The sequence below is a fragment of the Nymphalis io genome, chromosome 2, assembly GCF_905147045.1.
Source record: "Nymphalis io chromosome 2, ilAglIoxx1.1, whole genome shotgun sequence".
NCBI classification, from domain to species: domain Eukaryota; kingdom Metazoa; phylum Arthropoda; class Insecta; order Lepidoptera; family Nymphalidae; genus Nymphalis; species Nymphalis io.
The window spans coordinates 10,078,935-10,103,427 of NC_065889.1; the positions used below are offsets into that span (position 1 = coordinate 10,078,935).

The 24,493-nt window shown below is 30.3% G+C and overlaps 5 protein-coding genes across 9 annotated transcripts in view; 3 read left to right on the top strand and 2 right to left on the bottom strand.

Annotated features, from left to right (window-relative positions):
- The first annotated feature begins 1,167 nt into the window (after nucleotides 1-1,167).
- LOC126776119 (lysosomal acid phosphatase-like) lies at nucleotides 1,168-4,925 on the top strand. Its single transcript, XM_050498414.1, has 6 exons — nucleotides 1,168-1,628; nucleotides 1,708-1,803; nucleotides 1,924-2,163; nucleotides 2,273-2,573; nucleotides 2,763-2,974; nucleotides 3,366-4,925. Exons 1-6 carry the CDS (start codon nucleotides 1,434-1,436, stop codon nucleotides 3,507-3,509), a joined length of 1,188 nt encoding a protein of 395 aa, XP_050354371.1. The 5' UTR covers nucleotides 1,168-1,433; the 3' UTR covers nucleotides 3,510-4,925.
- Nucleotides 4,926-5,675: 750 nt separating this feature from the next.
- On the bottom strand, nucleotides 5,676-8,553 carry LOC126775613 (uncharacterized). Its single transcript, XM_050497663.1, has 4 exons — nucleotides 8,480-8,553; nucleotides 7,856-8,230; nucleotides 7,395-7,581; nucleotides 5,676-7,209 (listed from the first exon to the last, which is right to left on the bottom strand). Exons 2-4 carry the CDS (start codon nucleotides 8,203-8,205, stop codon nucleotides 6,955-6,957), a joined length of 792 nt encoding a protein of 263 aa, XP_050353620.1. The 5' UTR covers nucleotides 8,206-8,230; nucleotides 8,480-8,553; the 3' UTR covers nucleotides 5,676-6,954.
- Nucleotides 8,554-9,965: 1,412 nt separating this feature from the next.
- LOC126775701 (alpha/beta-tubulin-N-acetyltransferase 9) lies at nucleotides 9,966-11,189 on the top strand. The gene is given in 5 exon segments (XM_050497769.1): nucleotides 9,966-10,380; nucleotides 10,461-10,557; nucleotides 10,559-10,574; nucleotides 10,652-10,708; nucleotides 10,786-11,189. Coding segments are annotated over 5 exon segments (588 nt in total). The 5' UTR covers nucleotides 9,966-10,303; the 3' UTR covers nucleotides 11,127-11,189.
- Nucleotides 11,190-13,711: 2,522 nt separating this feature from the next.
- On the top strand, nucleotides 13,712-16,131 carry LOC126775949 (protein canopy 4). The gene has a single exon (XM_050498170.1). The coding sequence runs from the start codon at nucleotides 13,949-13,951 to the stop codon at nucleotides 14,582-14,584; it is 636 nt and encodes a 211-aa protein (XP_050354127.1). The 5' UTR covers nucleotides 13,712-13,948; the 3' UTR covers nucleotides 14,585-16,131.
- A 730-nt stretch (nucleotides 16,132-16,861) lies between these two features.
- The window catches only part of LOC126775933 (choline-phosphate cytidylyltransferase A-like), a 31,310-nt gene continuing 23,678 nt past the window's right edge, over nucleotides 16,862-24,493 (bottom strand). For 3 of the 5 annotated variants that reach the window (XM_050498120.1, XM_050498130.1, XM_050498140.1), the window contains 6 exons: nucleotides 21,027-21,124; nucleotides 20,130-20,292; nucleotides 19,006-19,175; nucleotides 18,367-18,599; nucleotides 18,036-18,100; nucleotides 16,862-17,377 (listed from right to left, as the gene is read on the bottom strand). In XM_050498120.1, coding sequence (XP_050354077.1) covers nucleotides 17,262-17,377; nucleotides 18,036-18,100; nucleotides 18,367-18,599; nucleotides 19,006-19,175; nucleotides 20,130-20,292; nucleotides 21,027-21,124 — 845 coding nt within the window. In that variant the 3' untranslated portion in view covers nucleotides 16,862-17,261. Of the gene's footprint in view, nucleotides 17,378-18,027; nucleotides 18,101-18,366; nucleotides 18,600-19,005; nucleotides 19,176-20,129; nucleotides 20,293-21,026; nucleotides 21,125-24,493 lie in introns of all 5 variants that reach the window. The other 2 variants (XM_050498150.1, XM_050498157.1) reach the window with 1 other exon arrangement.

The window sequence follows — 24,493 nt, forward strand, 5'->3', positions numbered from 1 at the left end:
TGGTAATCGAATATAATATTTACCAATTTCCAAAGATAATTTCAACGTATTTTACAAACCCGATACTACCCCGACATAACATTCTCAACACAACCCTTTTTCTTACACACCGAATCAAACTTAGCAAGACGTAAATAATATTTTTAATGTTCTATATTTTAAAACTAAATCATGTTGCCTATCTATACAAATATTATGATACAAGGTAAATTTAGATTTTTTATAACGGATAAACTCCAAAACTACTAAACCGATTTAAAAAAATATTTCACCTACAGAAAGCTACATTATCTATACTACCATAGCGCCGATTTCCTGAAATTATACAATCTCAATATGCAACGAAAAAAGCTACATAGATTACCACTTAATGCTTGAAACCAACAGTTCTATCCGAATCATCAGAAATAAATATCTTTTGGATAATATAATGCAATAATATATATAATGTAATTTAGTCGAATTATTATATTTATACAATATTAATGTAATCATTAAGATTAAGTAAGATGGGAGCAGTATTTCCAAGAAGAAGTTGATTGCTAAATTGAGTTAATATTTTTGACGCATCACGCACGGGTTTTACTTCTATCACACGTTCTGAGTTGCATCATTTGCACTTAATTTGTTCTTAACTTATAGTGATTATTAATATAGTATATTTAACCGACTACCTCGTTGATCTAGTGGCTTGATGTAAGGCCGCAGACCCGAAGGTCCTAGGTTCAATACCCAGGTCGGGCCAATAAAAAGTTATTGGGTTTTTAGTCAGAAAATTCTCAGTAGGAGCCCGGAGTCTGGAAGTTGGAAGCGATTACACTCCCGTGCCTCGAAAAGCAAGTAAAGCCGTTGGTCCTGCGCCTGAACTCTCCGGTCGTGTCGGATTGCTGTCCCATCTGATTATGAGAGTGAGAGAAGAGAGAGTACACCTGTGTTTGCGCACACATTTGTGCACTATAATATCTCCTGCGCAGTTGGCTAATCTCTCTTGAGATTGGCCTCCGTGGCCAAAATCAGTTTGGAGGACATTATTATTTTATTTAATTAAAAATCGTAAATTGCAATTTCTCATTTCTCACTTCAATTTTCAGTAATCTCTTTCATTGTCATTGAGTTAATTAATAATTTCAGTTGGCAACATTTTGCCATATCTAAAATTATAACAAAAGATAAAGTTAAAGTGACACTTTTTACTTGTTTTATTTTGCAAATCGCAAATGGCAATGAAGAAAATATCATTTTGAATTTTAATCATAACGAGCAATATATTTATTTTTAATGAAGATTTTAATAAAATTGTAAACTGTGTCTCTTTAAAAAAAATCTTAATTGTAAGCGGTATGCTTTTTCAACAAAACATGTTTACGAAACATACATAATGTTTCGTAATAAATGGTACTGAACAAAGTTGTTCTATTAAATATTTCGTATCAATGGAGTACGAAAACGATGATACTTGGCGACGATCCAGCTCACCTAAGGAGGTCTCGTGTCACCCAATTCCGAAGAAATCTACGACTACAGCAGTTATCGTGCTGGGACTCGCTGTCCTAAGTTGCTTACTCGGTTACTGTGTACTAAGCGAAACCTTGCCATACGAATCGAAAACATTACGCCTTGTTATTATTGTAAGTCTTACTACTTGCCTCAATTTTAAAAATATATTTTTAAATGTTTGCATAAATATTAATAGAAACCATTCTATAGTTTTTTCGCCATGGAGCAAGAACACCAGTTTCAACATATAAAAGCGATCCTTTCAAAAACTATCAGTGGCCTGATGGTCTTGGCAGTCTTACAAATGTAAGTTTAATTTTGATATATACTTAGGAATAACATTATTGCAATTTTACATGAAAATTATATTTATTATTAATTCCAGTCAATTTTAAAAATAAATTTATATCAATTATATTTTTATAGACTGGTAAACTACAGTTGTATGAATTGGGTAAAAAATATCGCACATATTATGCTAACTTTATACCTGAAGAATACTATGAGAAAGAAGTTTATATAAAGAGCAGTGACAAGTCCAGGTGTATGATGAGTGCTTACACTTTCCTAGCTGGCCTATTCCCTCCTTCTGAAAGACAGATGTGGCACCCGGAGATATCTTGGCAACCAATCCCAGTGCATTCATTACCTAGACATCTTGATAATGTGAGTTAATTACACTAATTAAAGTTTTAACATTCATTATTGCATATTTTTTGACAATATCCATGTATAATTTTTTTAACAATATTTAATTATCAAATATACTTTTCAGGTGGTAGCAGCCACAAAACCTTGCAAAGTATGGAAAGCAATGTACAATGAATTGGTAGAAGAGAAAAATGCTGATCCTAAATTTATGGAACTCTTTGATTATTTGAGTAAATATACAAACCAAAGCATGCGTAGTGTAGTTGATGTAGACTTCCTATACAGTACACTACAAACGCAGCAGGAAGCTGGTTTGAAACTTCCTGAGTGGACTAAAAATGTATTTCCCCATAAGATGAAAGTCCCATTCATGCTTAGTTTGGCTCTGCTTTCTTACAATTCAACTCTGCAAAAGTTTCATACTGGTAATTCACCAATAATATTTTGTTAAAAAAAGGCTACAAAAGTTTTTTGCAAACAATTTTTAAATCAACATATAATAATATTCAATTTATGTGAAATTATCTTAGTAACATATTTTATTCAGATTTCTCCTTGAATATAGAGAAGTGTTATTGGGTTGCAATATAAAATAATCCATTTCAAAATTACAGGTCCACTACTTGGTGAAATAAAGCAGCATCTTCAAAACAGTGTGAGCCATAACGACATTGACCGCTCTTTGTATATTTATTCTGGCCATGATGTTAATGTTGTGTCTATATGGCGTGCTTTAGGCTTTGAAGAACTTTTAGAGCCAGAGTATGGGGCAAGTCTAGTTATTGAATTACATGAAGAGGTTGAACAGGACAATTTCTTTATCAGGGTATGTTGTCTATAATCCAACACTAACATATAATAATCCTCACATTCACAGGAATCTCTGAGATGAATCAAATTATTATATTGCTAGTTTATCAATTATATCATATCTTCTCATGTAGATAAATTAGTGCATAAACTTGACTTGTGATTGCTATGCCTAAATACATTCATATTATATCTTCAAGAGTTCAAACATGCATAAAACCATATTCTACAAAATAATAATTTGTGATTGAGCAGCGTCTGTTTATTGAATATGATGAGAAACATTTTATTCTAATAGTTTCTATATCTAAAAATTTTTTCCATGTATAAATCAAATTCAATGTTGATGAAACAGCATGGCATTGTTAGTTGGTAATAAATGCTTATCAGTGTTTTTATCTTTGCAGTTATTCTACCGCAACAACACTAAAGTTGAAGTACCGATGGAACTTAAACTACCATTTTGCAATGATCCCTGTACTTATGAGAGATTTGCTGAATATCTTGATAACCTTGTCCCAAATGATTGGGAAGTTGAATGTCAAAATTAATTTTAAATTTGTTATTCAAAATTTTACATATAAATATGTTTAAATATATTTCCACAGTCATAAACTGGTAGAAAATATAAATGTTATTTATAAGAAACAAGTAATTACAATGTGAAAAATACTCCTGCGAATATGATAAAAAAATTATTATATAAATCTTAACTTTGGAAGATATATTTCTAAGTAGTAATGCAGATGCCAAAATATTTAACACATACTTAAATTTTAATGGTACTACAACCTTTATAAAATGTTCTTTATAGTTAGAACTTATGACTGACATTCCATTTATATTACTTATATAAATATTAAATGAACAAAAAACATTGTAATTCTTTTGTGTCTATTGCATGCAAATAAGAATTGTTTTCTTGTTGGTTACCTTTTACAAGCTTTAACTTCTAAACAAACTTATTCAATGTTAAATATATACAAATAATCTAGATGTTTTATATTTGTTATTTATTTTTTATATTTTACTATAATGAAACCAAATATTTTAATATTATATGAACATATTATATTTGTATTGAATGTGCCATAAACTAGAAAGATATTATAAAATAAAATATAATATTGTTATAAAAAGTAGATGAGAAGTCCATTTTGGTAATCAGATAATGTATGTTTTAATATCTATATAACGGATAAGAGTTATCCACTTAATATATGCTAGGATATATGAATTGATGTTATTCGAAATACGTAATATGTGCGCCATAATTTACCTGCGTTTTTATTTTTTATTATATTTAATTGGTAATAAAAAATAAATTGTTGATCAAATAGTAAATGTAATTTTTTTTTTAAATACAGCTAGTTTTTGTTAAGAATAAGGTTATTGATTTTTCTTTTTAGTGCATTAGTTAAAATTGTTTTTATGTATGGATATTGTTATTTAGAACTCACTCACAGTCACTTTTTATTATAATTAAATTATTAATGGTGACATGAAATAGTTTCATAAATTTAGTTGAATTGATTATTGGTCTAATATACCTATATAACTTACAAATTATATTAATTGTAAAAACTTTAAGAAAAAAATACAAGATTTTATTAATACTTAAACATTGATATTAATTTCCAAATTAAGAAAGATGTGTTATAAATAATGTATTTGCTAAATAAGTTTATTAATTTAAGTAATATAGCATAACGACTAATGAAAAAAAAAACAATATTCCTATTTTTCTTCTAAACGAAAATTTATTAATCAAAAAATCACTGAGCAGGCCTACATTTTGTAAAATGCATTTCTTAGTGAAATATATCATACTTATCTAAACCACTCATCTGCTATTTGCATCGTACTATTCAATGCATATGTTTTTTTTAAAGCTTTAATGAAAAGATCAATTTATTTTAAAGAAGTCTATTTTTTTTATAATTATTTTATTAGTACTTATTAATACGCATGTATGTTTTGTAATGTTTATTGTAATGATAATAAAATATCTTATGTGAAATACGATGTTTTTTTTTCAATGTTTACACTAACTTATTAAATACTTAAGGCATTTTATATCATAGATTTAATTATAGATATATAAATCTTTAGATAGAATCAGGAATGAATAAATTAATTTATTCATTTATATTATACAGGTCCATTGTTGCCCATTTGTTCGCCTATATTTTATATTGTAAACAAGCAATTGAAATTATTTTATTTCCTAATACTTATATATAGGTATTATTTACTATATCTAGGACTAATCTAAAATCTGATCTAAACATTAAGATAGACTTAACAAGTAAGACATATTCCTAACAGTTACTAATATAATAACATCATATTCTAAAATATTTTATTATAAAATAAAAGAAATACAATGGACGGTACAATTCATTACTTATGATCTAATTGTTATCGGCACATTTTTCGTTATATAAATTATTAATAAAAAATTTCCTTAAAGTACAATTGTGATAAAAATGTATATTTTTAATACACTTTTTTGAATGTGATTATTATTGTACATATATTAGTAAATTGGAAGGTAATGCATTTGGATAACAAGTCTTTTTACAACCAATGCATTCAATTTCTTATAAATTCTAAATTGGAATATAAAGTATTAATTAATTAAATCTCAAAATAATGTAATACATTTACACAAGTATAATAATATTAAGTTGAAAAAATACTTTTGATCAATTCAATTAAAATGGAATGGAATCTGAAGAATAAGACATAATGGCTAATCTAATTGTTACAGTACAAGAAATTCATAACTATTTGTTCTTGCACAGTTTTATTAAAATATGCAATGTAAAGATCTGAGAGAATTAATAAAATTTGTACGAAATTTTATTTTGATTAGATTTTTTTTTACAAAAAGTATGTTTAACTATCAGTCTATATATCGGCTTAAGATTTGAAAAATTGCAAATAATCACTAAATGCAGTAATGAACATAGACTGATTTTTCAATGACAATTGATTTTACATTGACTTATATATGACATCTAAAATGTTTTTTAATTTTCTATAGTGAGTAAGTGGTATTATTATGGAAAACAAACAGTCCACCTATAAGACAAGACTTTCTAACCACCCGAATGCGTTATTACCGCTGAGATGGCTGATGACTGAGAGCCATGGGAAGGTGCACCTTATTATGGCTGAGAGCCGTGGTAAGGTGGTTTGCATACTATAAGAACGGCAAATTTGACAAACGGGGGATCTTCCCGATGGTTAAGCTATTCTACCTTACCACCATCTGCTCATAGTCTGCTGTCTGATTGCAAAATAAAAACGAAAAAAATCTAAGTGGTAGTTGTATGCATTCTGTACTAGAAGTGTTAACTATATATACCTATGTATAAATAATTAATCTATTTTTAAAACATTCAGTGATTTTTTGCAAATAAGTAAACCAATAATGTAATCAATATAAAATGTATATCAATCTGGCAGGCAGCCTGTTGTCTCCCAATTATACCATGTACAATGTAAATAAATTATTGTTTGAAAACAAATTTAATTTAATTTGTTTTGATAAAGCAATTACTTAAAAAATTATCTTTATTTCCACATTTTTACATTTCATGCCATCATATATAAATTATACTTATTTATTAAAAATATATTTAACTACAATCTACATTGTCTTTAATAAATATACCTTTTTATTATAATTAACACTGTAAAAGTTATTCCTTATAGTAAGTAGAAAAATTTTTGTTGTCACAATAAAAATAGAGTTTAAAATAAGTCACGGTGGGATAAAACCAACTAAAACTATTATTTGTTATTTATGCAATAGCAATGACTTTTGTAAACATAAGGTTCTTAACAAGTAAATCCTATAAGTATATTGTTGAATTGTGACAAATAATAAAAAAAATACTTACTGGGGCCAAGTTATCATACTAAAATTAAACTATCAATTTTTGCATAAAAATAAATAATTACATATACTTGCATATATTGAGGAAATTAGTTTCCACAGCATGTCAAAACCTCCCTTTCTTTATAAGCTCTTATGGCTGCATATGCTGCAACCACTATCCACAAAATAACAGCCAGCCACGTTGTTATTAAAGCCAATTGCAAGGCAATGCCTGTGTTTATAAAATCTCCTCTTCGGCTGTTTGGTGCATCTTTTTGTATATAATCCATAAAGTCGAAAATAGCTTGACAGCTTAGACGAAAGTGTATGGCTGTAGCATGGTCCCCAGTAGCATGGAGTTCCTGCAAGTTTATATGTTTTTATATTTTCTTAATTGATGCTATTTATATATATAGAACAAAATTATTTTTCAATAAATAATTAACTGAAGAAAAATCAAATCTTTTGTATGTGTATCAAAGTGAATTTAGAAGAAATCATAACTACTAAAGATATCATAGGAAAAATCAATTACAAATTTGCTTACCCGAACTAAATATCCTCTGTATTGATGACAAGTTTTAAGGAAACCATCGGTCATTATCGCAGCATGAACTAAATTGTAAACAGTAAAGATGGCAGCTATGCATGATGTTGGTATCCAACAATATATAACCGCATCATTTGTTTGCGATATTCTTGCTCTGGAAGTCACTATTATAGATTCTCCCTCACTGTAAGAAATATTTATAAAAATATACTAACTGTATACATTAAAAAAAGCAGAATAGCATGTAATACTTATATTCCATGAATAATGTTAATAAGTGGCAAACTTGTTACAAAATTGGATTCAGTTAATTTAAAAAACAAGCAAATGGAATTTATTTTCTGTTTTGCATATGCAATTTTTTTTATGTTTTTGTAAATGTCATATATTTCAAAATTCTACTATGAGAAACAGTTTAAAAGATGAATGAGATTTGAACAAAATGATTTAGTACTTACATTTCTTCTACTGTTGTTGACTTTTCACTTTCATATTGTCCTATATTATTAATACAAACTCTATACATATGAAATAGAGTCATCACCAAGGCATATACTATTATCGGTAATGGGGCAAATATAACATACAGGCAATAAGAGTTGTGTCCTCCGCTAAAGTATTGAAATGTACTAACTCCATAGAAAATGCAACCACAATTAGTGTTCTCAAGCCAACTACCCGGGCACACATCGAGTGTTGCTCTCCAGTGATTGTGTGGTATTGCTGTGCTTATTACAGAAACTCCTAGCAAAACAGCCAACAAACCATAACACCAGGATAAACGTCTTTCTGTCTCATATTGGTTCATTTTATTACTGAGTAAAGAAAATCACCTGTGAACATCAAATCATTAAATTATTGTTGATTACAACTGAACGGTGTAGTTGCAAATAAACAGGTCATCACTATAAACATTAGACAGTAACACTATCTCAAAATTACAAATCCAGGCTAGTATGATAAGAAAAAACGCTACAGTATTATAAAGTCCATAAGAACCTAACAAATGGAAAAAACAATAACATTAACAAAGTTTAACATTACAACAGGTTAAAAACACAAGTCACAATACTCATACTTACTAAAACTATTTTAAAGAGTTATGTTTCTTGGCACAAAAATACCAACGTAAAATCAAAACTGAAACATACACAGAAATCAGAATGACTGAAACTGATATACATGACAGTTGATAACAACATTGCCAGATGCGCTGTTATTATAAAAAATCGGCCATCTTTTCATGCTGGAACACTATATTGGCAGTAAATGCCAGTGCCTGGAGTAGTAACAATGTATAACGGTGAAAAATGGAAACTCATTAATACCTGTAGCCAAAAATGTGCAATAAAATTAACGATACTTAAGAACGATGTGGAAATTATAAAAACGACTGAAAAAGATGATGATGATGATGAAATTTCTTTCGCAAAGATTACTCCTCATTTTATTTATTGTTTTTTTTTATTATTATTATTTTGTATTTAATTTTTAAGTACTGTTACTAACTGGTTGATTTTGTATATTATTCTTTAATGTTCTAATTTTGATCATTTCTGCTTCTTATGTATATTAGATATTAGTGGAAATTTGATTGGTTTATATGTTATTTATTTTTTCTATGTAAATGTACTGTTTGTTTCCCAAAAATTAAATAAATAAATGATTACATCGAAGAGTTAAGTATTATCTACTTTATTGTAGTTGAGCCCGCGATAAATCAAGATTTAAATATATGGATGAAAATAACTACTACTGTCAAAGCTGAAAATCTTTAAAAGCATTGTACAACCAATATCTGAAAAATCTATCCGTGTAAATGTTACAAGAGATTTAAACAAACTTTTAACAAATGAAATACAATTTGTGAGAAAATAATTAAAAAACATTCTCAAAACTGCACTCTATAGACTATAAACTGGATAGTAAATTCGAAAAATTGTTTAGATAACCCAATGTGGGCCGAATATCAAACATGTTAATTTTACTGCTAGGATTAGCATCTTCTATGATAGAACGACCACGACTAGTGGAGTACTAGACAATGAAAGACGTAAATTGCTAAAATGATGAAATAACTAATAAACATAAGCGACCAAGATAAAAATAAAAATATGTACTTTACTATTTTATTTATATAAGAATAATTAACATTAATGATTTGAGTACGTATAGAAAATTCAAATTAAAATATAATAGATCGATTAAACAAGTAAAAGCAACCCGGATGGCCTATTCGCACATAATGCCCCTTTTCTAGGTAAAAAATATGATGAGTTTTTCCGCTCTAATTATTTCAAATTTATAATCTAAATATTAATCCCAGGAATAATAGACCCCATTACCATATTTAAAAAAGTAAGTACCAATTATTTTATTTATAATATTTTATATAATAAAATTAATAAAATTATATAAAATATTACAAATTTAATTTTTAATTATATTTGGTATAATTCTTTTTGTATCATAACATTGTTATCTACATATTAATTATAAATATTGTCTGTGGACTTGTGCAGTGGACTTGTCGACTGGTAGTCGATCGACTGTCAAAGTGTCCACTAATTACTACTGTTACTACTACTGAGTACTGACTACTGTTACACTGTGTCCTTTCTAGTCCACAGAACACTTTTACTCAGACAGTCCTGGTCCGTCAGTTCAAACTAGAAACTCATTAATATGTATTTCTCAAAAAAATAAGAAACAGGAAACTTAATTAATGTCAATTTGTTTAGTATTTTAAAAGACATTTAGACTTTTTATTGACATTTAGTTTTAAAATGGTTTGCGTTTATTTATCGAAATTTGGAGAGTTTAAGTGTTGACATAAATAATAATAACATAACATAATAAACAAAACTTAATTGCACATGAATTTGTTACAATAATATTGTATCAAGATGAAAATTAATAGTAATACTAAAATAATCGGCAGTAAAACAATATTAGTTCCTTATCGAGATTTTCATGTTCCAAAGTATGTTTCCTTTTATTTTTATATATATAAATAACTTTTGCATAAATAGGTATTTTTAAATAAAATCTAATTTCAAATAGGTATCATAATTGGATGCAGTCAGAAGAATTACAAAAACTTACAGCTTCCCAACCTTTATCTTTGGATGAAGAATATGAAATGCAAAAATCCTGGAGAGAAAGAAGATGAAGATAGTAAATTTTAAATCACCATTTCTAATACTACTACTAAATTATACATAGCCTTTAATAAGATCTATTTCTCATTGCAGAGTGCACTTTTATTATTCTGGACAAGAATATTTATGAGACAAAAAACAATGAAATATGTGTGTAACTATAAATTTCATAGGTACTTTTTGATTCCAAATAATAATATACATGTTATTTATAATCTATTTTTCAGCATCAATGATTGGGGATACAAATATATTTATTACTGATAAGGATAATTCCATTGGTGAAATAGAGATCATGATAGCAGAAAAATCAGCTCTAGGTAAAAAAAATGGGTGGGAATCAGTTATTATAATGATGTTATATGGGATAAAATATATTAAAATTAAAACTTTTGAAGCAAAGATATCTTATTCAAATTACACAAGTATTAATATGTTTAAAAAATTAGGATTTGTTGAGAAGTCCCGAAGTGATATGTTTGAAGAAATAACATTTCAAAAGATTGTTACCGAAGACTGGGAAAAGTGGTTGGATCAACAAATAAGATGGGAAATAGAAAATTATTAATATTGCCAGTTTATTTAAATTTTTTATATCTATATGCATATACTATTAAAATACCAGATTTTTTTTTGTTTTTTATTTTTTTTAACAAGTTGTGAAGATATTTGTTTTTTTTTTAACATGTTTATTTAATTTAAAATATAATTTTGGTTCCTTTTGTAACCTTTGATGAACATTTTTGATTTTGTTTTAAAGGCATTATTTATAAAGACTTGTTTGGCCGTTCACACCTTTTCCTCCGCCTTTATTTTATTTCATCTTTAAATTATGATTAAGTGAACATCTTATCAACAGACAATAATGGACAACAGTCATCAGCTGCCTGAAATGACCTAGTAATTTATAAAAAGAAATTTTAAACCCAGTACTACAACATTTTTATTAATTTACCACATAATTAATAAAACACTCATTAAACAGGCAGATAATAATATCCTGGGACATATTTCACACACGGCCATCTGATCCCAAATTAAGCTTGTGCTATGGAAACCAGACAACTGATATACTACATATACTACTTTTCTTTTTGTAAATACATACTTATATAGATAATTACACCCAGACTCAGGACAAACAGACATGTTCATGCACACAAATGTCTGTCCTGGGTGGGAATCGAACCCACAACCTTCGGCGTGAAAGGCAAGTGTTCTACCAACCACGCCAACCGGCTCGTCGATAGTATGGGCATACGTTTTGTTTTCGAAATAGGATTTCTAGATTTATTTGTTAATGTGAAAGCCAAAGGAGATTTTAGTTAAAAAAAAAAACTTGAAAATCGGGTGCTGAGTCATAATCACATGCCATATTGAGGGTAAAAAAATGCATGATTTAGATTTTAGAAGGACGACTATAACAGCTTGTTACCCATATCTTAAATATTAGCAGTTAGGTGCTGATGTAGAATCGTTTTTGTTCATTAATCCTGCATCATCATCATCATCTCAGCCGGAAAACGTCCACTGCCAGACAAAGACCTACTCCAAGGATTGCCACTATACGGTCGTGCGCTACCCGCATCCAACAGCTTCCCGTGACCCTTACGATGTCGTTGGTCCACCTTGTAACGGGCCTCCCTACGTTACATCTTTCGTTTCGTGATCACCACTCAAGAACCTTTCTGTTCCGGCGGACGTCGGTTCTGCGAGCGTTTTGCTCCGCCCACTGCCACTTCAACTTATTCGTGCTATGTCGGTATACATTGGTTTGCCTGCGAATGTTATCATTTCTGATTCGCTCACGCATAGAAACTCCGAGCATAGCCCTCTCCATTGCTGTATAGATAACCTTGAGCTTTCTTATGGGGCCCATATTGAGCGACCATGTCTCTGATCCATGTCATCACTGGCGACACACACTAGTCGAAGACTTTCAACTTGAGACACTACGGCATTTAGGATAAGATATCTTCTTAATAGATATCTTCTCTCCGCTTATCTACTTATCTCCGCGTAGCTAAAGATACCCGAACGCTGCCCAGCCGAGTTGGATCCGCCGATTGACCTCTTTCTTGAAGTTAGACCTACCTAGTTGGCTGCTCTGACTTAGTTTACTGGTTGTAGAGCTTTGTACAAGCTCGTCTGGGTAGATACCACCCACTCATCAGATATTCTACCGCAAAACAGCAGTACTTGGTATTGTTGTGTTCCTGTTTGAAGGGTGAGTGAGCCAGTGTAATTAAAATCACAAGGGACATAACATCTTAGTTCCCAAGGTTGATGGTGCATTGGTGATGAAAGCGACGATTAACATTTCTTACAATGCCAATGTCTATGTGAGATGAGTGATGTACTCGCCATTGATATTGATGGCAACTCCCTTCCAGTCCGAAAGCTTGAAAACATCTTCCAATGCAGCGGTGAACAATTCCAGAGATATCGCGTCTTCTTGTCTTACGCCTCTCTGCAGTTAGATAGGTTTTGAGTTCTGATACTAGAGTCAGACCGACCGGTGGCGTTCTCTTACAAGCATTTTAACACCTTGATATGCCGGTAATCGATTTGGCACCTTTAAAGAGACTTCAGCACGGCCCAGGTTTCGATCGAATCAAAGGCTTTCTCATAGTTCACAAACGCTAAGCAAAGTAACTGGTTATACTCCTCGCTCTTTTTTATAACTTGACGCAGCGTAATACTACGTTGGTATACTAGTTTACTTAGTTACTAGGAAGCAAGGTGTTTTGCTCGCCAGCCTTTTAGCCTTTAAAATCAGCAATAGACAAAAGAAAAAGAAACAATATGAAATATTGTACACTATTTGATGGCTTAATGTATTGAAAATGTTGTAACTGGTAATTATATTAATTAAAAAATTAGTAACACTAATTTAAAAAAAAACTTGAAAATATATCCAGTATCACTCGGGATGATGTATAGAAGTTTTGGTTAACATATAAAACTATTTTTGTATAATTTACTAATTTTTAATTCTACCTAATTTGTAAAGTCTAAAATGTTTTAAAGTCGTAAAATTATAACAGATAAACTACGGTATTTGTGTCAGGGTATTAACTATTACTTAAAATATCTTGACAGCACTATGTCAACTGCCAAAGTCAAAAGTCTAAATAACGATAATTATATATAATAAATTGTAATAAAAGCTTCTATCTATGTAGAACTCATATAGCACATGAGTACTTTGAAGTTCAAGTAGGTATGTACAAAAATTGTCTGTACATTTACTTCAGCGTACATTTTTAGACAACTATAGCAATAAGCTACCAATTAATCAATCAAAGACTACTCATTTATTTTAAACCTAATTTTATAAAATCATTGAACAATATTTTTCTTGTCTTGAACCTACTCCATTTGACCATAATGATTGGCCGGTTTTTATTACTTATATCGTGTTTTACTGTAGTTTTAAGTAATACCAATGTTGAAGTTAAAAACGAAGAAGATTTAGGTGTTAAATATGCAAATCGGTGTGAAGTATGCAAAATATTAGCTACAGAATTGCAAAATAGACTAGAAGAAACGGGTAAAATACACGAAGTTCTTGAAATAGGATACTCTCTTGATGATGTGCAACCAAAGAAGAGAACTAAATATCAAAAGTCTGAATTAAGGTTGATTGAATCATTGGAAGGCGTGTGTGAAAAAATTTTGGAGTACAATATACATAAAGAAAGACAAGATAGTACAAGATTTGCAAAAGGCATGAGTCAAACATTCAAAACGTTGCATGGACTTGTTGACAAAGGTGTGAAAGTTGATTTAGGCATTCCATTTGAACTGTGGGACAAACCTTCAGCTGAAATCACATACATGAAAACTCAATGTGAAAGTCTTCTTGAAGAAAATGAAAGTGAAATAGAAGATTGGTATTGGAATTTTCAAGGCGAAGTTGATTTAAAGCACCACTTGTGCACAAATCATGCTTTGAAAGACATAGACAACTCTTGCTTATTTGAAGATGTAAAAGGTGACTTAGGTGAAAAGGATGAGCTCTAACTTTTAAAATCCATAATCTTTCAAAACTTGCTAGTGATTATAAGATTTATGCTTTAGCAAAACTATGGCTATGTGAACAATATTAAGACACTTATGATTTTGTCATACATAACTTATTTAAGTGAATGATTAAGTCAAAAATATTTAATAATGATATAAATGTGAGATCTAAAATATTAAAACCAATTAAAAACTTGCTGTGCAGCAAGATTTTATAAATAATACTAATAATAATATTACTATAAGTATGTAGTACAGAGAAATTAGTAATAAAAACCATCCAATTAGTCTTAAGTTTGTTTATAATTAAATTGTATAGATTAAAGGTTCAATACAATATTACAAAGAACAAAAAACTGTTGTACCTTATTCTATAATATAACTTTAAACAATTTACTTTAAATTACAGACATTTTATAGTGCAGCATCTTCATAATTGATATTTTTTATAACTTCTCTATTATAAAAATGGTAATAAAAATAATATCATAAAACTTATCATGTTTACAATGTTAATGTAAAGCTGGAAGTGATAGAAAACCTACAAAAATACATGTTATTTATTATTTAAAATTATCAGATTGACATTTTGTAATATGTGTAATTTAATAAAATCTTATAATTACAGTACATTATTATCATTGATAGGTTGATTTGAGCATTAACAATATCCAGATAATTCAACCTGCCATAGATGTTTACCTAATGCAAAATATCTAATTAAATTAAATAAAAATAGTCCTAAGTGTAATAAAATAATTTTTGAATATAATAATGTCTTTGTTTTGTTTAACTTATCTCTTAACATCTATGTTTAAAATATATCAAATCAAAGATTAAAGCTATGGATGATTATTTCTAAACCTACATGATGGAGGTTTGCCAGAAGGGAAGTGTACAGAATTGATAGAAAAAGTATAAGGATTACAAACAATGAAGTTACAATGGCTTTAGTTTTAAAATTAAATAAAAATAATTAATTTCATATTTAATTAAATTATATTCACATTCAAAGATAATGGTAATAATGTATAAGTTATTGTCAAGTTTTTCTAAATTGGATGAAACTAAAGTTGTTTTCAATCAAACTTTTTTTGATTGAGTACTATATATTATAAAAAATGATTATTATTGGATCATAAAAATGCGTTGTAACTACCTGTTAAGAACTAAAATAAGTTACATGTGGGTTAACAGGAAGGAGTGTAGGAGTTCTGAATAATGATAGTGTGGTTTATTTTATACCTATATAATTATTTCAGTATATATAGTGTAGCACTATGTATGTATGCTGTTGTATAATTAACCAAATTATAACAATAATTTATTACACTACAGTTAGTTCAATATTTAATCTTTAAAGTGAACTATATGCGTGGATGTATGTGAATTTGACTATATATTGTTATATTAAGTGTACAAACATATACATTAATCTAACACATGAGTGCACTGAGAACCCATATTATGTAACTGTTATACTGCATTAATAATAACAAAATGATAATTCAAGCTAGAGAATTTCGTTAATAAATTTATTAAATATATTTGTTTATATATCAATCGAATGTGCCCTTAAAGAAAATTACAAATAGATACTTATCTGTTCCTAACCATAAAATATGAATAAATAACTGCAAGTGCAGATACGCTTGGAGTTAACTTTTTAATTAATGTATGTTTGTATGTAATGTATGTTTGTATGTAATGTATGTTTGTATGTAATGTATGTAATGTATGTAATGTATGTTTGTATGTAATGTATGTTTGTATGTAATGTAATGTATGTATGTGTAATGTAGTTTACAATAATTGATTTTCAATGTGCGCTTATTGAGGTTTAACAATTAATTATGTCTTAAATTAGAGATACATCAGCTTTAAGTGGTTGCTCAGTGCTGATAAAGGAACATGTTAGTCGTTACCAACTTACTAAATTATCCGACAAGGTACAAATACGTAATTTTTGACAACTTTTTCAGCTGGTCGTTTGGTATTTGGTTTAGTCGGGAGGACTTAGGAGAGGTCAATACCTGTGGTACTATATAAACAATATAAACGTAACGAATACTCTTTTCGGTAATTATTTTACCACTTTCATAATCAATAAAACCATTATTCGGCCCATAACCCATGACTTGGAACTTTTACATTAAATTCGATTTTAGTTTAACAAACATATTTTCTTTGAAAGCACTATAAGATCAAAACTCATAATAAAAAAATGACATCTTGTATATCATAGTTTAACTTTTACACAAGGAGAATAAAAAACAGTTTATAATATAAGCACCTCTTTAATCAAATGTCAAAAAGTACTATACAAATAATATCTGTGATACTTTTCTGCACCTGGTGTGTTTACGGTGCTAATAAATATTGCAGATATTCTGCAATCCATTCTAAATGAGATAAATTTACAATAAACAAATATAAATAATAATATGATTAAAACTAATAGGATTAAATACATTCGTTCATTTCCAGACAGCAGACACACAATTTTAAGCCGTGACATACTTTTTATTAATAATTAAATACATCAACAGAACATCTTATAATAACGCTCGCAGCGTCATTATCACGTCGATCTCTTTTCGATGTAGTATGGACGTTGCACATCGTATAAAAATACTATGACACATTTCCATATAATATCAATGTTGCGTGGAGACTCCTATAGATATGGGCTGGTGTCCTGGTACTCTTCGTCGCTATCATCGGTGCCATCGTCTGTCAACTGGCGTTGTACGGCCTCTTCCGATTCCCCAGCGCCGTCAGAGCTCGATCCATCTGCAACAAAAAAAGAAACTTCATGTAGTTACATTTTATATGCATTTTATTTTATACAGAACTATAAAACTCTATTGTGTTAGAATATCCTAAAAATGTGTGGACATGGATATATTATAATATGAAAATAATAAAATAACTAATTTTCTAATACTTATATTTTTAAAGTGCCTACTTATAAACGTAATTTTATTTTGGTGTTATCTGTGTTTTTCCAAGAGTTTTTTTTTGAAAAATAAAAATTTAAAGCTCAATGTCTGAAACTACATTATCAAATGTCAGATACCTCTCTTGGTCAGCAAATTTTTCTTTTTGCTGACAAATGCTCATATAACACATTCTTTGAAATAATATACTTTTAATACTAGGATATACAATTACATTCTTGTGTATTAATATATAAATTTAAGAGCACAACTGCTATCTATAATTATAATTTCATAAAAATAAAATATACTCCTACAAATTATTTTACTACATATACATATTTTCCAAGTACATCACTATAGCATAACATAAAAATACTTAAGTACAAAAACGATATTGTAAAAATAAAATTAAGTGCAAATAAAAGAGGCAGTAGCGTGTTTGTTTATATAGTGTGTTTGATACAAGTTGTAAGCTAGAACAAGCTACAAACAAATAATTACCCAGTTACCTGCTTCTTGCTCCCAGAGGGCGTCGCAGCGACGAGACTTGGGGGGTGGTGGAGACGCCGACCCTCTATAACAACATAAATACCATTGAAACCTTGAAAAATATTTAACACAAGAAAATAATAATTGCAGACATATTATTTCTATCACAAGGGAGTTGTGTTTGGTTTTGGCAATTTGTTGTCCCGTCTTTGAATTGTACAAACTTGTGCATGATTTTGTAAGAAAAAGTATTTTTAGCTAATTTAATGTTATTAATCATTATTGAACTTGTATTTTTTAAAGTAAATATATAAAAAAAATTAGTTTGGTCAAAAGTTAATTGGTATCGACCTGTGGGTGGGCGACGGCGAGGGTGGATCACCGTTTTCACTGGGCGGCGGAGAGGAGCGTGGCGAGGGTGGTTGGCTGAGCGCTTGCATGAGTCGGCCCTTTGACTCATTCCAGATATTTGAGAGCCGTCCGTCCGGACCAAACAGTAGGAGGAACGCATCGATCAACTCGCGAGACTTTTCCTCCCACTTCGTTAATATGTCCACTCGCTTCTCGCCTATGTTCGTCATCACCTGCAATGTTTGTTTAATATAGTGGCACTGACATTATAATGCAATATGTCAGCAATTTATTCTCTTTCAACTGCCTTTCTTGCTTACAAACATTCATTTAAATACCTTTAACAATAGGCTTAATTATGCTATATGTATATATTTCTTTGAATGTCAATGTAAAGGTTTAAAACTTTAGAATGACTTCTAACATTTATTTGTACAGTCATTTGCATATTTCGATACGAATATAGACTGAACTAATGTATTGGTATAAAATATTCAAGATCAATGCATAGTACAAATAATATATACTCAGCAGATTATACTTGAATAATAAATACGTGGGCACTACCAGCTAAAAGTGTTAATTTATGCATTTGTCAGATGTTTTCGAGGTCATTTTATTCTTGTACCGTATACTCACTTTCTTTCCCTTGTCTTTGAGTTCGTCCATTTTGTTTTGCAATCGGAATTTCTTTTCATTGAGGAAGGACACGTTGAGCTCCTTCGCAGAGTAACCGCGGGCGAGATTTCTTCGCACGTAGATGTCATAGTCGCGTACTATCCGCGCCACGATATCTGACGTCGAAACGCCTGTCAAACAATAACCCTTACAATGTAACAGGTATTATGTTACGTGCATTGTATTAAGTGAAATAATGGGTCATGCTATGATAGTCACGACGCGTGTAGCCGTCAGCTGCCTTATTTGAAAGCATCCGAGGATACTTTGCATTTCATTTTAAACAATTGTATTTAGGTCTTGCTGAATTATCGTTTACAAAATAGTATCAGCTCCTACAAGTCCCACAGATGGGCCAAACCTTCTTATCTCATAGGAAGAGGTTTGGAGCTTATTACACAACGCCAGTTTATTAGATACACTCAAAGCATATTCCTCATTTACAATACGACAGATTCAATTGTATTACGAGTCAATTATAAGTTACTGAAATGGATAGAGAGATCAGCGATATGCATTGTAGTTATATAAAATAGTAATATATTTACAACTATTTTGTTTAGAAAGTTAAGTAACAATAGGTCGTAACTTTGACTATCAGATTGACCCGAAGTCGATCGAGGTTGAGTACAAACATAAATAAGTACATCCTATCGAATTGATTAGTGTATGGACTGTATCGTTATTTACAATTAAATATGTGATTATAATAATCTTATAATTAATGACCATATATATATATAATAACAGGTACATATTTTAAATTGTAAATAGAGTAGTACGTATTTTCTTTCATAACATATATTTATCCAATAGAATATATTTTCTCTTGATATTTAAGTACCCGTTAAAAGATAATATTATAATCTTAATATAGTGTATCCACACAGGGCATGACTTTGTTGCGGTAGCCACGTTTAACATATTTAAAAAATCACGTATACCATAAGCTTAAACGATAAACAACACGACGGCTTGACCCGCCATCGATATAAAATTAGCGGTAAAACGCCGGTAAAGATAGCAAGTGTGGATTCACCGTTAGAATCATCAAATTGTTATTTTTATATATTATTTAGACTCACCCTCTGTCCTCTCGGTAGCTACGAACATGTCCTTTGCTTTAATCATCGCGTACGTGTCCTCGCAGTCTTCCGTCGTGTAAGGGATATCATCGTGTGCCAAGAAGTCAATCTTGTGCTTTTCTAAAAATTCTTCATCGTACTCCCAAGGCGCGTCTCGAACAACCTAAAACAACATAAACATGATATATATGATAAATGTTCGCTTCACAGAATTTACAATTAAAAAAAAAACCTTTAAACTAAATTCGAAATATGAATTAGACGATTGAAAATTCATGGTCATCGGATAGTCGTTAAGACGTGAAAGCGCAACAATCCATCAAATAATTATTTATAATATTAGTAAAGCCAATAGAGTTATATGTATTTCAATATAAACGTTATATGTAGGCCATTATTCTATACGTGCAAAGCCAAGTATAAAAATTTAAATGAAATCGGTCTGTAATTTTGTATGACATCTTAGGATTGTCAAAATTCCGAAAATCACTTGTGAATCACGGCCTTGATAATAATACTGCGACATGTAAACAGAAAATTATATGAATCATCTTCATTATTATCGATAAACAAAAAATATGAATACACAAATACTTATAAAAAAATATGTCTAAATTTAAAAAATACACAGTCATACAATTTTTCATAACGTGATTTTGAATAGTTACTCTTCTAGGAATGTCTATACACTGACCTAGTCTATATCTTTAGCGATGAAGCCAAAATTAGAGACATGGTGTTAATTTTTGCTTTGGTTAACTTCTACAAATTCTGCACAACCGTTTTTTAACATAAATAGGTTTCACAGCCAGAACGGTTCAAAGTGTGTGTGTGTGTGTGTGTGTGTTTCATTTATAATTTTAGGTGTATAAAAAGGTACATATTTTTTCTATTTACCTCGTCAACATATCTGCAGTGTCTGACGGCCTCATACCTTTCATCTTCTGTCATCACCGTGCGTCCTTTGCGGCTGTGTGTGAGCTGGTCACTGCAAACTAAAAAATAAAGAACGTATTTTAATATCTTATTTTATATTATATATACATACGTGCATTACATTTTCAATTTAAATCGTATTCAAAATCAAGTGATAATTATAAAAATATAAAAAGTATTTATATTATTGATATTTCTGGAACATTTACAGAAAAAAAACGAATAATATCGGGTTTTGTTTTTAATAATTTTAATTATATTGTACATAAGTTAAATAAATGTTTTTTTTTGTTTTCTTAATAACTTGTTTTATTTATTTATTTATTTATGCGGATATCTATGGCTAGACCCGAATATGCCAATGCCACAGGAAAATTTAGACGGCGTGTTTTTGCTATAAATTTGTAATGTGTATTTTGTTTCTTTCTTTTTTTTTTGTCTTATATTTAATGAATACTTGTTGTGAAAATCATGTTATGTCCTGTCAAAATAAAAATAATTTCTACCAAATAAAATAAACCCTTTCGAATAATGAAGTTTAATGACCCGCTATTTATTAACATTGACGAAACGTACGATATTTTCCAAAGTGCGCTTATTTCCGCGTATAAATATAAATTCATAAATGATGGTGCGTTAAACTTATATTATTCGATATATTAAGCGATGATAGTGATATAGACATAACTGAATGTGCACCAAGAAAAACTTTCAAAGCACAACAAAAACTCGTTAAAAATAAAGTTCGTAACTAATTTAGTTAGATATTTTTCGTTCAATTACAATTCAATTAGATTTTCAAATTAAACAGTTTTTTTTTCTAAAATAGGTAATTTCATTCGTCTGGGTGACCACTCATTATATATTCTACTACCAAACAGTAATACTTTAAATATTTGTGTTCCTATTCAAAGGGTGAGACAATATCATCATATTTACAGCCATAAGGCACATGAAATATTAGATCTTTCTTTCCTCTTTTCTGGTGTGTATATTTGTAGATCATGGTTGGCGGCGAATTAAATATTATCTGTGTAAGAAGTGGATTATACTTTTTACATAGCTTAATATACGAGCAAAGGTATAAACAACAGGTGGGCCGGTGGCAGGCCAATTTACAAGTCTATCTTTTTACACTGGCCGCCAAAAAAATCGACCCACCCGTATTTTTTTACTTACAAAGTTGTTATCTTAACTATGCGACGACCTAGGTGGATTGTTTTACTTATGGGACATACATTTAACATTTTATTACCCACTTGATATTGATTTGGAGGAGTTGTAAGTGTTATTGAGGATATTTGGAATATTTTTAAAGTATTGATAAGAAGTCGTTACTTTGTGCACAAAGTGCATGGTTAGTTATTTCCAGTTCTTAACGCGGAGTCATCTCGGTTCGATGTTTATTATTGATTAAGTGTATGAAACTTTGTTGAAACAATCATTTTAATAAGTTTAAACATAAAAAATGGATACTACTGAAGCAGAAGCTGCTCAAGTCGTAGCTCTTATTCATGAGGGGTTAAGTCAGCGAAATGTGGCTAGAACACTAAAATTAAGTCGTTCAGCGGTGCGAAGAGTGTACAAACGCTACTTGGAGACTGGGGAGTATCGCCGGAGACCAGGATCTGGCAGGGGGCGTGTCACGAACCCGACCGATGACCGTTTTATTGGTTTGACGTCTTTAAGAAACGGACATCTTTCGGCTGTTGACGTTCAAGGTAGACTCCGAAAAAGTCGTGGAGTGTCTATGAGTGAAAATACTGTAAGAAGAAGACTTCGAGAGCAAAACTTAACCCCTCACAAGCCAGCAACAGGACCAAAACTCACAGCATCCCATCGACAAGCAAGACTACAATTTGCTAGGCAGCACGTCGATTGGACACTGGACCAATGGGAGACAGTATTGTTCAGTGATGAAAGCCGAATGTCTCTAGTAGGCTCTGATGGACGACGTAACGTCATGCGAAGGCCAGGAGAACGCTACTCTCAGTGTTGCATTCGAGGAACAGTCCGATTTGGTGGAGGCTCTACAATGTTTTGGGGAGGTATTTCTTTGACGGGACGCACAGAGCTGGTTTTTTTCCGTAATCGTGCTGTTAATGCTGAAACTTACATAACGGACATTCTGGAGCCTCATGTGATGCCTTACGCTGGATATATTGGGGATAATTTCCAACTTATGCACGACAACGCACGACCTCACGTCGCTAGAATTGTTAAAGACTATTTCAGGGAAGTCGAAATTCCAGTTATGCAGTGGCCAGCCAATAGTCCGGACTTAAACCCGATAGAGCACCTCTGGGACCAGCTAAAACGTACGGTTCGAGCACGAAATCCAATTCCAGAAACCCTGAATCAACTGGAAGCTGCCCTAACTGAAGAATGGCAACGGACCCCACAGGAAGACATTAAAAAGCTAATCAGGTCACTTAATAGGCGTATGCAGGCAGTGATTAGGTCAAGAGGAGGAAACACTCCCTATTAAAGTAAGATTTAGGCACCCAAATTTAAAAACAAACGGCATAATCGTTTTGTACACAAAAAAATAAAATTGCGTAAAACTTTGTGTTTTCGTGTTTTGTCACATATTTACCTAAAAACCTATTTTTTGCGCACTATTTCTGTTTTTGTACAATCCTACAATTGCATTTTTTCATTATCAATCTTAAAAATATAAATATGTGGTAGTTTAAAACCATACGATAGCTTTTTTACAAAAAATGTAGGTGGGTCGATTTTTTTGGAGGCCAGTGTATTTAAAAAAAAAAACAAACGTATTTTGGTTTTTTAAAATATTAACACGGGTTTATAATTAAAACCATATTCTGAAGTAAAAACGATTATACTTCAACGAGATAATTAAGGTGTATCTACTTGAAATTGATATCTTAATGAAATAGCTAATTAATGCATGCCAAAGCAAACGTTGATAAGATATCATAAGGAGTTTCTCTGACCCAGTTATTAATTAAACTGTATCTTACTTTATATTAAATTGACATTAATCTGGATAACTTCCGATTTATTTAACTGGTATCACTGTTACTATTTAAACGTTTTTAATGAAATATATATTAAATACCAGTCTAGAGATATTTCGAATTAAAAAAGGTAAAATAATATTTTTTTTAAATTTAATTTTAAACATTAAGAAATAATTAAATATTATGAAAAACCAACTGCATGGATTAAAATTTAGAACAGGAAAACAATAAATCTGAGTATTACTTTCATCATCATTATATAATTTTATATCGGAGAGTTATTTTACATGGCCAATATTACGTCATTATTTATTCACGTCATTCACATAATAAATAGTATTCGCTATTATTATTAGTAAGTAGAAGGAGTCATTGTTAATATTGTCACCTGTGCAAGGTTCTGAAATTCTTTATCTCTTCAATGAAATTTTGTTACTAAAT

Coding starts and splice junctions, on each gene's coding strand:
- LOC126776119 (XM_050498414.1), top strand. CDS start 1,434: ATGGAGTACGAAAACGATGATACTTGGCGACGATCCAGCTCACCTAAG. Junction 1,804..1,923: donor GTCTTGGCAGTCTTACAAAT/GTAAGTTTAATT, acceptor ATATTTTTATAG/ACTGGTAAACTACAGTTGTA. Junction 2,164..2,272: donor TACCTAGACATCTTGATAAT/GTGAGTTAATTA, acceptor TATACTTTTCAG/GTGGTAGCAGCCACAAAACC.
- LOC126775613 (XM_050497663.1), bottom strand. CDS start 8,205: ATGAACCAATATGAGACAGAAAGACGTTTATCCTGGTGTTATGGTTTG. Junction 7,582..7,855: donor TCAACAACAGTAGAAGAAAT/GTAAGTACTAAA, acceptor TATTTCTTACAG/TGAGGGAGAATCTATAATAG. Junction 7,210..7,394: donor ACAGAGGATATTTAGTTCGG/GTAAGCAAATTT, acceptor ATAAACTTGCAG/GAACTCCATGCTACTGGGGA.
- LOC126775949 (XM_050498170.1), top strand. CDS start 13,949: ATGATTGGCCGGTTTTTATTACTTATATCGTGTTTTACTGTAGTTTTA.